Below are 13,202 nucleotides of genomic sequence, written 5' to 3'. Positions count from 1 at the left end.
GCCGAGCAAAGCTCCTCAGGCGATGTTTCGGCCAACCATGAGTTCACCCTGGGGTCCTGACTGATTCCACAAGACACCCCACTACATTACAGGAAATGGCGCGTTTGCTTATGCAATTCCAACATAATGTTCTCTGCGATCGAGCTCGGCTTCAAAGTACACAAGTTATTATAAACAATACATTTTGCTAGCTGAAAACAGTCTAAAGAAGGTGAAGCTCTTTTTAAGCACATCAAAAACAAAGAAACAAACAAATACATTATGAAAAACACTACACAAGGTTTGAACCTGGGCCAAAACTTGATTCCTTGATTGTTGTTCAATAACGCCCCTCACGCTTTACTCACACGATGAAATAAAATAAAAAATGGCTAAAAAAGGAAACAAGAGCTCCCATCTAAAATACCACCCATTTCTCCAAACCCGCCACCGAGGCTGGTGGGGGAGGTGAGGACCATGAACCAAACACACATCTGCTTTACTGACTGCACGATTTTCACACGCAATGCAAAAAAAAAAAAAAAAAAACATACACATCCGCACCAAGCAGTGGGCGAAGTTAGCAATGACACCAAACGCATTTAAGCAAATATCGTCACCTGAACGTATTATAAAATTTATAAGAGCATGCATCAAATCAGGTTTTCAAACGGCTTGCTCCGACATAACAGTTCATAATCACGATCGACTGGAGAAAACGTCCAAAAACTTAGCTTCGAGGTAAAGTAGCATTTGTTGCCCGACTTGCCTATAAATCTACACGGCATCGAGTTGGCTAATACGAGAAGAAAAAAAATACACTTACACTTAATTTGAAACAAATTCGGCAGTTTCGCGGTAGCATGACACAGAATGTAATTCAATCTTTTTGTGTTCTAACCCAAGAAGTTTGCATATTAACGTATTTTACCCTGGTTTCTTTTGCTAGCTAAATAACTGATGCCACGCCACCCGAATAAAACGTATAAAGTGTTCTGCTTGTTTTGGCTTTCGCATAGTAACGCATCTGTGGCAACATATTTAAATATAAACACAAACTACGTGGAGTATGGTGGGAAAGCCAAACTGTATAAACAATTAAGCGTTATTTAGCCGAGTATGTCTGGTTTATCGTCGGTGGGATGTATGTGAAAACTTGTACCTGGTGGGCTACACTCGTCTAAACTCCTCACAAACCTGCAGAATGGCGTTAGGACCATTTCGCTAAGATAATGCAGCTATTATAAGTGTACCATGGATGCCAAGCCAACAAGCTACCAGGAACAACACGAGGAGCCACGCACGACGAGTGCGGACACAACCGTTAAAGTATGGAACCTTTCGACCAAATAAAACACCACACTGGAAACACAGTCAGGGCCACAAAGTTGGTGGAATAAACTTAACTGGACGCCAAATAGACTGGCTAGTTATGCTGGCTATCTTGTTAGCTTACGATGCTTAAATGCTTGTATTTACCTTAAAGCAACTATAAAATTAATAATTTTAAAAATCACTCACCTAAAAAGGCATTCCGAAATTGTATAAAAGAGGCAATTTCCTATGCAGTAGGAATTCCTCAGAGTATTCCAACATCAAATCCAGCCAGACCACTAGGCCTGTGTTCTAGCCCCGGTGTCTCCTGAATCCTGTGCCCTCAAAAGTAGCTCCCTCTCCAGGGGTAGGCAACAAACTTCTCAGTGTCTTCCACGCATAGTCGTAAAGTTAAATTCCCTGCTCTGTCCAGGTGCACTGCATCCATTAAAGTGTCTATGACAGCTCCCCGGTGGTTAAATCCATTTATTTTCCCGTGTTGTGTGTTTATTATCGCTATTTATCATGGGGTATATGCTGCTGTATGTAATACAGGACTCTGCTTCGGTCTCGGGTCCTTACACTCGCAGAGGCGCCCATCCCCCTCCGCACCGGCATCGACCGCGGCTCCCAGCGAAACTGACACACAACCACGCCAACGGGGTTTCCCGAGCGGTCGTGCAGGGGCTCTCTCCCTGGGCGGTGCTTGCGCCGGCGTTCCGCCTTCCGCTGATGATTGGCCAATTAAGTGTCAATCATATTAGACACGACGAGAACGCACACGCCATTGGTGAATTTAGAACGTGGGTTGTTTTTCTCTCTCTATGTGTGTAAACCACGAAAGGCGGGGCGGGCCCTCCTTTGCGGAGTACTAAAATTCAGCTCCATTACCCATCTGATGTTTGTCGTGTACTGGTGTACGTGAAGGACAGCTTAGAGAGAGCGGATGGATATGGGAGACAAATTGAGATACGACAGAGGATCTTCAGTGGTTCGGGAAATTCCTCTCAAATTCAAATGCCGTGGAATTAATTCCGTTAGTGGGATTATCGTTGCGCTTGGTCTGAGGGGTACATTGATTTGCTATGCTATGGAAGGAAGCGTTCGTACAATACACAGTAGCGAGCAATACAGCTCCACGGGGTCTCCGGGGCCCAGTTCCAGGGACAGCAGAGGCAGGGTTAGCCCACTGGGTCAGCCCCACCTACCGGCGTGACAGAGCAATGGACACTGTGGCTCTGATTAGCACCTGACAGCGAAAATGACCAGGCTGTCGTCCACTTCGGGCCGCTGAAATCAGTCTTTTCAAGCACTCGCAGACACGAAAACATCTATTTGAACAGCAGTTTGACGTTGTGTGACACCATCGTCCGCAGAAAGCACACGGAGGATTTCAAAGCGAACAGGCGCCACTATTTTTTTTTTCGTACGAGTTGGATTTACAGACAAAACGGAATTATTAGAAATTAAATCAATTTTTCACTACGCGTACGTATGATGGAAAAGTCCCATTAATGTGATTGGGTTGTTGGCGTGTCAGACCTGGACGGCGAGTTTTGATTGGCTGCGGTGATAAACGTCAACGTCATTTGTTGCGGAGGGATGACGAGCGACAAGATTAGACATCGGAATCGTCAGAATAATGAAACTGCGTGTACTTACTGTGACCTTCGGACAAATTTAGAAACTTTCATCAAGGACACCTTTCAAAAGTGGTGTAAGTAGTTGTAATATTTAGAAGTGATATATTTATAAAAACACGCGTAAACATACCAACTAGCAAAAGCGCATAAAATGGAAATTTTGTAAAAGGAATGTGTTAAACGCTACGGGATTCGATAGCAGCAGTTTCTGCTGTGATACATCTGCGTTGAAATTGATGTCCATATGACGTTTTTTAATGTCCATCGTGAATGAATGAAAGGTTTTGGTGGCCGCCAGCCGGATGTTTCCGCCATTGCTGCTGCGGTCCCCCCTCCCCCACACAGTTACGCACAAATCTAAACACACAAACACGGGTAATATTTCATTTAAAGGCATTTTAATCGTTTCCAGAATCTGACAATACACAGTGGGTATTTTAAAATGTGATATGTTAAAATCGCCATAGCTTCTTTAAAGATACATGCATGCATAACAGCCATTTTTTTTTATTTATACTACAGTCAGGTTACTGTGAGTTTGCCAGCCCGTGCCCATTTTTCCCCCCATTCGTAAAAATATTTCTGTTTATGGAGTTGAATATTTGTGTCAGACAATTACACTGCCAAACATTTGTGTTTTATATCAAACTCATGATGGTAAAACCATTTGCTATAATCAGGAGAACACGCTGGGGTCAACAAAGGTCTTCACTAATTGAACATTTCACCTCCACAAAACATCTGACCGTTCAATCAGAATCAGGTCTCATTATTTCAGAAAACAAACCAGTAAATGGATGGCACACCACAGATTCTACAGTATATAATCCTATAAGAGGCATACATACTCAAAATATAGCAATTTATCAAAGTATCTTTTTTTATTGGACAAAATCTTTGGAGAACAGTTGCAGGAAGCTTTCAATACATCAGGTTACGACTTAAAATACATTTGTTCACTTTATTAAATGGAGCTGTTGCACAACATTGCACTTGAGAATGCTGAATTGTTATAGATGATTCAATAGCGAGCTGCAAGTGCTTGATGTTTATATGCACCACAAATGTAACTCCACTTGTCATGTTCGAGTTCCCCACACAAAATAATTTAAACACATACACAAAAGATTGTTGTCATATGTTCACTTACCCTTCACTAGTTTTCTTTCATTCGAAATGAGCTACATGACATTGGGCTATTACATCCAAGTACAGGTGTAGCTCTAATTACATAATCGTCTAGATATTACCTTGAATAAGCAAAACAATAATGTGGATTTTAAACTTTAAGAACTCCAATGTCTGACTTCCTTCAAAGTAGATGGGTTGTTTGGAATAGACAAAAGGTCACCAGGAAGGGGAGGGGATAAAATCTATTTGCCCCCCTTGTGAGAAATGAATTCTGGTTCCCCTCCTGCTGAGAAGAAAATGAAAGGAAAACAAATGGCTTAGTGTGTTTTCTGCTGTTTTCCCTCTTTTCAAAAACAGGCTCCACTCTTGCGTGAGAAGCTTCTCCATGCTGCTGGGAAACACTGCGCCCTGCTGCCTGCACTGTAGCACTGCATGGCCCTCTGCATTAAAGCAGCTTCAGACTCCCAGTGACACTGTTCACAGTCTCCTCCTCACCCATGACGGCCAAGACAGTGCGGGAGCCCTCCTCCACCTGCCAAGCATAAGGCCCCCTGATTTACTATTAAACAATACTGACAAAATTAAGCATGTTTTGACATTAATATTTTATGAAAATACAGGTGTGTCTACAGAATTTTTTTACACTCAAATTTCTGAACATGATTTTATTTTCTTCTGACCTGGGTAAGACCTGCATCCTGGACCAGGTAAGTGGGCAGGCTCAGGCTCATAGCCAAAGCCTGCAGCTCCAGTAGATGAGCCACATTGGTGCCCTGGACCACAACCTTCTTTGCTCTGGATGCCCACCACATGCACACACAGAATATTGTTAATGGGCAACTACATTATTCATAAACTTAACAGTAATGTACAACCCCAATTCCAATGAAGTTGGGACGTTGTGTGAAATGTAAAGAAAAACAGAATACAATGATTTGCAAATCCTTAAAGTATATTCAATTGAATACACCACAAAGACAAGATATTTAATGTTTAAACTGATAAACATTGTTTTTGTGCAAATATTTGCTCATTTTGAAATGGATGCCTGCAACACATTTCAAAAACACCTAACAACACTCAATAAGAATTTGGGAACTGAGGACACTAATTGTTGAAGCTTTGTAGGTGGAATTCTTTCCCATTCTTGCTTGATGTACAACTTCAGTTGTTCAACAGTCCGGGGTCTCCGTTGTCATATTTTGCGCTTCATAATGCGCCACACATTTTCAATACTCCAAAACCTGGATGTACCTTTCAGCATTGATGGTGCCACCACAGATGTGTAAGCTGCCCATGCCATGGGCACTAACACAGCCCCATATCATCACAGATGCTGGCTTTTGAATTTTGCACTGGTAACAATCTGGATGGTCTTTTTCCTCTTGTCTGGAGGACACGACATCCATGATTTCCAAAAACAATTTGAAATGTGGACTCAGACCACAGCACACTTTTCCACTTTGCGTGTGTCCATTTCAAATGAGCTCGGGCCTAGAGAAGGCAGCGGCATTTCTAGATGTTGTTGATGTATGGCTTTCGCTTTGCATGGTAGAGTTTTACCTTCACTTGTAGATGTAGCACCGAACTGTATTAACTGACAATGGTTTTCTGAAGTGTTCCTGAGCCCACGCGGTAAGATCCGTTACACAATGATGTCAGTTTTTAATGCAGTGCCGCCTGAGGGATCGAAGATCACAGGCATTCAATGCTGGTTTTTGGCCATGCCACTTACGTGGAGAAAGTCCTCCAGATTCTCTGAATCTTCTGATTATATTATGGACTGTAGATGATTGAATCCCTAAATTCCTTGCAACTGAACGTGGAGAAACGTTCTTAAACTGTTGGACTATTTTTTCCATGCAGTTGTTCATAAAGTGGTGATCTTTGCCCCATCTTTGCTTGTGAACAGCTGAACCTTTTGGGGATGCTCCTTTTATACCCAATCATGACACTCACCTGTTTCCAATCAACCTGTTCACCTGTGGAATGTTCCAAACAGGTGTTCTTTGAGCATTCATTAGTGATGGGATGAACAACACTGGTGCGTCAACACTGTGCCAAGCACACGAGTGAAACCCCGTATTGGTGTGTGTATCGCTTTAAGAAAAAATCATGTAACTGATACAGGAACTGTGTCGTTCGACAGTGCCGTGCCAAATTGTGTTTATAAGGAAACAAACTGTATCGACATGTTGCGGATTTGTTGGATGGAGTTTTGCTGTTGCATTTTTGCTTGCCCTCACCTTGTTCCACTGACTTCATGGATCGTTCAAAGACGTTTCCCCAGTCTGGAATAATTTTGATCTTTTGACGCCAAATAAGATAAATCTTTTTCTCCTTTGTTCATTGTTTACTGTTATTTTTCCAATTAGATATGTTTGTACTCCTTTACAATACTGGAAGAATAGCCAGAAAACATATCCACGCCTTTATCAACTGGCACTGAAATTTTTATGCTCACCATCTTCATCTGTACCCTGTGAAAGAGTTTTTTCTAAGGCAGGGGAACTGGTGTGTAAGAGGAGAAATCGCCTTGGAGCAAAGACACTTCAGAAACCTTTATTCCTTGAATAAAAATGCATAAATGAATCTATTTTTAGTCTTTTATTTCATATGCTTTAACACTTAAGTTAACAAATTTCCATACATAAGTTACAAATTTTAACTGAATTTTATTACAAATTTGCTATATTTTACAAACCAACTCAGTTTAGCATTTACACAAACAAGGTTTTAAGCACATTTTAAACTCTTCTCAAGAACAGCTTAACTCGACACACAAATTGAGCATATGAAATTATGCAATGATGAGATCATATTTTAAATAGAGGACTGGCGATTAACTATTTCACAGGCTGATGTTGCGTTTGCTGCACGTTAGCTTTTCCATCTTATTTTCATTTTATTTACCTGCAATGATTTTATAACTACTGCAGGGGTCACTATTGAGTGACCAACACTGTCAATACAGTGCCGACACAATTTGTGTAATATGTCAATACACTCCTTGAGGTATCATCATCCCATCACTAGCATTCATCAACTTTCCCAGTCTTTTGTTGCCCTTGTCCCAACTTTTTTGAAATGTGTTGCAGGCATCCATTTCAAAATGAGCAAATATTTGCACAAAAATAAAAAAGTATCAGTTTGAACATTACATGTCTTTGTGGTGTATTCAACTGAATACAGGTTGAAGAGGATTTGGAAATCATTGTATTATGTTTTTTTATTTACATTTCACACAACGTCCCAACTTCATTGGAATTGGGGTTGTAGGCAATAAAAGGCGACACCTGACCCAACTCTCTTCCACCAAACTTTGAAAAAAGTGATGCAAAGTGAGGGGGGAAAAAGATCCTCTTCTTGTGCACTGATTTGCTAAAGCTGAACAGCCAGTCAGCATGCGGCCTCATACTGTTGCTGACCACCACCAATTCAGTCTATGGTATACAGTCACCTCCAAGCCACTGTAAGGGACACGCTACTATTATTGCTGCCTTCTGCCCAGATTTACAGTCTGCCATACTCCCAGTTGCAGCCAATGTTAAAAACACATCCAGTAAGTGTAAACCAGACTGGACAAACTAAGTAATCAATGCATATCTTGCAACACAAGCGCACTGCTGATTTTACTTCCCCTGAAATGACATACAGCAGCTATAGAGAGTATCATTTATTTCAAAGTTCCACAAGTTTGACATGACTGTCATTAAACATCTGCCTGTCATCGTCAACTTTGCATCTTTCGATTCTTTCATTTGTCCAGCCACAGTCAATAAGCCAGGAAGCATAGACATTGCCTCGTTGTGTTGCTAACTGCTTTAAAGTCCCACGTCCACACTACAGCTGTCCCGTTGAGATCACTAACCCTAGGGCTGGGTACCGAACTTCGGTTCTTTTGTGGCACTGACCGAAATACTTCGGTAGTACCAAGTATCGAAACATGCCTCGTCTTTCGGTGCCAAGTTTCGGTACCCGTAGGTTAATCACGTGCAAGAAGAGCGGTCCACAGCCACCCTCCTCTCAGCATTAAAGTTCAGCTGTGAACGAAACGGAGCATGAGCAGCCTGGTTCAAAATCTCTCCCACCAGACTCCGCTTCAACTGAGAGTACCAACAACGTGCATCGCTTTGAAGCAATGAAGCACTGTTCCAACTCGCTGCTTCAGTTCTTTGTTTCACTGCTTTTCAGAAGCGGCAAATCCGCTTCTTAACCCCTCTCAGAGCCATTAAACTATGTCAATCATGAGTCACTTTTGTGCGGATAAAGTCAGTAACTGGGACTCCTGTCTTGTTGCGAGAAAGAAATGAGAATCATCCTCTGTTCCATTCATACAGCTCCAAAGAGTGCGCGGTTCTCTGCCGACTCTAGTCACATTATGCTGCGTTCACACCGGGCGCGACGCGAGCGACTGCAGCGACAGGTTGCCATGTAATCCCTATGTAAGGACGCATTTTGGCGCCAAAGTCACGCAGCGCGACACGATGGACGAGAGTGAAGCGATTTTGAGCGATTGGCGCATTTGTGGCGCGATATTGCGTCGCATCACGTTGCGTTGCCCTTCTCCCCAAGTTGAAAAATCTGAACTTTTTCGTCTCGTCGCGATGACCAATCAGGGACTGAATATGTAGTGACGTGGAGATGTCTTGAGTTTGAGTGAAGATGTGAACATGTCTGGTAGCAGCCTGTGAGCAGGACTTATGTCTCTTTTGTCCTTTATTTCACAATTATGACAGAGTTTTTGGAGCAAGCAGCAGCCCCGCAGGAGCGGGAGCGGAGGTTTTTTCTCTTTTTAATTTATGTGCGCACGCAAGCGAATCGTCCATGGAGATTATTTTACTTATTAACTACACAGATGTCAAGCAAATGGTGACTGGTTTCTAAACAATGATGACAGAGTTTTTTGGGAAAGAGCGAGGAGCAGCCCCATAGCAAGCAGTGGAGTTTCTTTCTTTTTTCTTTTTTTTTTACGTGCGTGAGCGAATTGTCTGTGGAGAATATTTTATTAATTAACTACACAGATGTATAATAAAACAAATGGTGACTGGTTTCTAAACACAATTATGACAGAGTTTTTTGGGGAAGAGCGAGGAGCAGCCCCCTAGCAGGCAGCAGAGTTTCTTGTTTTTTTAATTGTTTATATGTGCGCGCATGAACGGGACAGGAGGTCCTCAAACTGGGTCCCGCAGAGGCTGGAGGACTGCTGAAAGCAGCCATCATCCAGACGCAGCTCGTGCAGCAAATAATGATACTCCCTGAATAGGGAACGTCTCATGACGTTTGTCAGCTTTCCACAACAACTCGCTCCGTGTGATCAAGGTCCGTCATGTTAACTTGACGGACAACCGGAGCCGGCGAGCGGAATGGAAGCTCCTCCTATTTGATGAAGCACCGGGGCGAATTTTCGCGGCAAAAGCAGAGTGATACATGGGGCGAAGGAGGCGCGTCCGTCGCCATGCGACCCCCGCAAATTTGTAGCATCTGATCGCGCCCGGTGTGAACGCAGCATTAGACAGAGTCAGGTCAGAATTATTAACTTAAAAGCGAATCGCCCTTTAAATCAAATGACACCTCTTTCCAAATGTTGTAATACAAACAATAAACTGCAATTGACCAAAATGTTTTTTTCCTCCCAAAATGAGACGTCCTGCACTGACGTGGAGAGACATTCATGCCAAAATGTCTGAAAGGAAATGCTTTTTGACAAAAACTAGTGTTTTCAAGTGTTCTTTCGCATTGGAAATTATTTGTTACCTCCGCCAAGGAGGTTATGTTTTCTGTCTGTCTGTCTGTCAGCAGGATAACTCAAAAAGTTTTGAATGGATGTTGATGAAATTTTGTGGAGTGGTTGGAAATGACAAGAGGAACAAGTGATTAAATTTTAGTGGTGATCCGGATCACGATCCGGATCCCGATGCTAACGCGTTAGCATGTCTATGGCATTTTCAATGTTAAAAGTTAGCATTAAGCAGTTGCAGCTGTCATCACGTTCGGGTGCATTTGTTTTCAAATTTTAATATTTCTTGAATTTATTTTTACCTCCACCAAGGAGGTTGGAAATGACAAGAGGAACAAGTGATTAAATTTTAGTGGTGATCTGGATCACGACCGGGATCCCGATGCTAACGCGTTAGCATGTCTATGGCATTTTCAATGTTAAAAGTTAGCATGAAGCAGTTGCAGGTCATCACGTTCGGGTGCATTTGTTTTCAAATTGTAATATTTCTGAAATTTATTTTTACCTCTGCCAAGGAGGATGGAAATGACAAGAGGAACAAGTTATTAAATTTTAGTGGTGATCCGGATCCCGATCTGGATCCCGATGCTAATGCGTTAGCATGTCTATGGCATTTTCAATGTTAAAAGTTAGCATTAAGCAGTTGCAGCTGTCATCACGTTCGGGTGCATTTGTTTTCAAATTGTAATATTTCTTAAATGTATTTTTGTTTATATATTAATAATCTAATTATTATATACAATTTTAGAGAAAGAGACAAAAAGAAATAGATCACTGTGCCAAGGAGGGAATCCCTTTAGGGTCAGTGACCCTATGGCCTTGTTTAGAGAAGTGTTAGGGTTAGGGTTAACCCTAACCCTGTCTCATTTGTTTTTGTCTATAAGCACATGCAATATCAATATCAGTGCTCAGATGACAGTAGCTTCTGGGAAAGGTGCAAAGCTGCAATAAACTGTGATGCCAAGCGCTAAGGATACATGCTATCCGGTCACAGCAGATGAAACTTTTTTTTACTACTGAGCAAACATCATTGTTAGACTTTTTTTTATGTTCAATAATTCCACAGCCTGTAGATGTTATGGCGTCAGTGACCCCATGGCCTTGGCGGAGGTTTGCACTCTATGAGTGCTTCTAGTTGTTTATTTTCTGTAAGAAAACTGCTTGGAGTGGAAAATCACCAAAGCTGAAAAATAAAACTCAAGATTTGTACTATGTGTAATGTAATTTTCTTTTTGTTAGAATTGATCTTATAAAATTGGTATTGCACAACGTATAGTTCAGGAAACGGTATCGAAGTGAAGGTATCGGTATTGGTACCAGTATCGAAAATTTTTGATTGATACCCAGCCCTAACTAACCCAATGTCACTTTCAAACTAAGCCTTTACGATCACACACTTGCAATACCAGATAAACTTGCGTGGCTTTCTCATACACAAATGTAGAATTAAAACATAGATGTAAGGCACTGTAAATAATAGGACAGGAAATTTGGCTGCCTGTGGAAAAAACAAGACAGCTTTACTCACGCAATATCTATAATACAGATATTGCCACAATTCTGGTTCAATTTTACCTATATGCGATAGGGAGAAATCAGTACGAGAAATCAGAGAAAAAGTAACTGTTGACAAATGTAAACAAACTGACAGTACGGGGTACACTGAGCCACCTTGAATCATCTTCTTATGACGAGGCCAGATGGCCGAACACTGGCTTGGTATGAACACGTTTATGCCTGAAACAAACCAGATGCTATTGGTGTGTGTTGCACTGGAGCCACTCAACTGTCGTGGCTCATGTGCATGTATGTATTTACGCGTGCAGCATTTCTGTAGCACCACCACAAGAGAAACTGATTTCTGTGGACAATAAAGTTTACATGAAGTATTGTGTACTGTAACAATACAATAAGAAGATTCACTATACTTGCAATGCTTGCATAGTAGCACTTCATTTTAGACTTCAACAATTTGAAAGTACAGCTGACGCACAACTCAACTGATTAATCGATCAGCAGAATAGTGACTATCAAATACAATCATTTAAAGCAAATAACCACAAAAAAGTTCTCCGGCTCTGACTTTTTGAATATGAGGATGAGCCACTGTCCACTATTCAATATATCTAGGTTCTTGGTCAGACCAAAAATAAATAAATAAAAGAACGGACAATGTCACATTACATTATTGGAAACTACGATGTATGTGTTCCAGTAAAGGCTGTACAAGTTACGTGTTCTGCTGCCTAGTGGGTAAAAATTTGCTTGTCACTGCAATCCATTCTGGGGGGAAAAAGGTCCATAGCCCTGCTACATGATCACGTCACTCTACAGCTTTGTTTATGTGGTGTGTGTTTAAGTTGATTTACTGGTGTTAATGCTTCCCAGACACCATGGTTATCTTGTGTGAAGCTGCAGAATGTGCGTCACATACAAGCAAACTGAAAAAAGGTGGCTGTTCACGCGTGGATGTTGAGTGTCAGCTTCTCTGTACATCTTCAGACTCCTCATGATCACACTTTCCAAGATCCTCGTGTCTGCACTCTGTTCTAAGGATGCTAATAACTCTCGTTTTAGTTGCACACATGTAGTCATTTCCTAGCTAGAATTTTTTGCAGTTTTTTTCCTGGTTAACCTTGACAGCAGTACATTTGAGGCCATGCTGGATTTTGTGTGTCAATTAGTTGGTGAGATGCACATTTTTACCCACTGGACAGCAGCACACGTAACTCGGGCAGCCTCTATTATCGTGACGTTATGTAGCCTAAATGACTCAAAAACATAACTCATGCAATTTGCAGTAATCATTAATTCAGGCCTAAATTGCAATGCTGTAACTGAGAACTTAGCAGATCTTACCCGGTCCGGTCCCACTTCCAGGCCATCTCCCTCCAGCTGTTGTTCTCCTGCAGAGCTTGGTACAATCCCACAGCAGCGTGCCCGACTTGGGCTGCCACCTGTATAAGCACGTCGGAAAGATTTACACACATTTCTGAAAGTGAACTGTGTGCCATTTCTGGCCTTTTTTTATTCATTTATTTACAAATCCAATAAAAGGTCAGTAAATAAAATTTTAGTTTGTCCATAAGAGTAAAAAGTAAGTCCCTTCGGCTGCTCCCTTGTTTGTACCTGGGGTCGCCACAGCAAATCCAAGGTGGATCTGCATGTTGAATTGGCACAAGTTTTACGCCGGATGCCCTTCCTGACGCAACTCCACATTACATGGAGAAATGTGGCAGGGGTGGGATTTGAACCCGGAACCTTCTGAACTGAAACCAAGCGCATTAACCACTTGGCCACCACCCCCCGAGTAACGGATCTAATCATAAATTGCTCACAGTGTTTGTGAAGATAAATCGGTTCATGTCAGGGAGAAAATGATATTTATCTAAACC

The 13,202-nt window shown here is 41.8% G+C and overlaps 2 protein-coding genes across 7 annotated transcripts in view; both read right to left on the bottom strand.

Moving 5' to 3' along the window:
* The window catches only part of setd5 (SET domain containing 5), a 149,683-nt gene extending 147,754 nt beyond the window's left edge, over positions 1 to 1,929 (bottom strand). For 2 of the 5 annotated variants that reach the window (XM_034167330.1, XM_034167331.1), the window contains exon 1: positions 1,501 to 1,929. The gene's annotated coding sequence lies outside the window, so the exon portion shown is untranslated. The remainder of the gene's footprint in view (positions 1 to 1,500) is intronic. The other 3 variants (XM_034167333.1, XM_034167335.1, XM_034167332.1) reach the window with 2 other exon arrangements.
* A 1,385-nt stretch (positions 1,930 to 3,314) lies between these two features.
* The window catches only part of si:dkey-19e4.5 (UBA_like_SF and PTH2 domain-containing protein), a 28,483-nt gene continuing 18,595 nt past the window's right edge, over positions 3,315 to 13,202 (bottom strand). For both annotated transcript variants that reach the window (XM_034167336.1, XM_034167337.1), the window contains 3 exons: positions 12,667 to 12,764; positions 4,748 to 4,862; positions 3,315 to 4,599 (listed from right to left, as the gene is read on the bottom strand). In XM_034167336.1, the coding sequence (XP_034023227.1) occupies positions 4,513 to 4,599; positions 4,748 to 4,862; positions 12,667 to 12,764 (300 nt within the window). In that variant the 3' untranslated portion in view covers positions 3,315 to 4,512. The remainder of the gene's footprint in view (positions 4,600 to 4,747; positions 4,863 to 12,666; positions 12,765 to 13,202) is intronic.

The sequence above is a fragment of the Thalassophryne amazonica genome, chromosome 3 (genome assembly GCF_902500255.1).
Source record: "Thalassophryne amazonica chromosome 3, fThaAma1.1, whole genome shotgun sequence".
Lineage (NCBI taxonomy): Eukaryota > Metazoa > Chordata > Actinopteri > Batrachoidiformes > Batrachoididae > Thalassophryne > Thalassophryne amazonica.
This window is presented reverse-complemented; position numbering and strand designations above follow the sequence as displayed.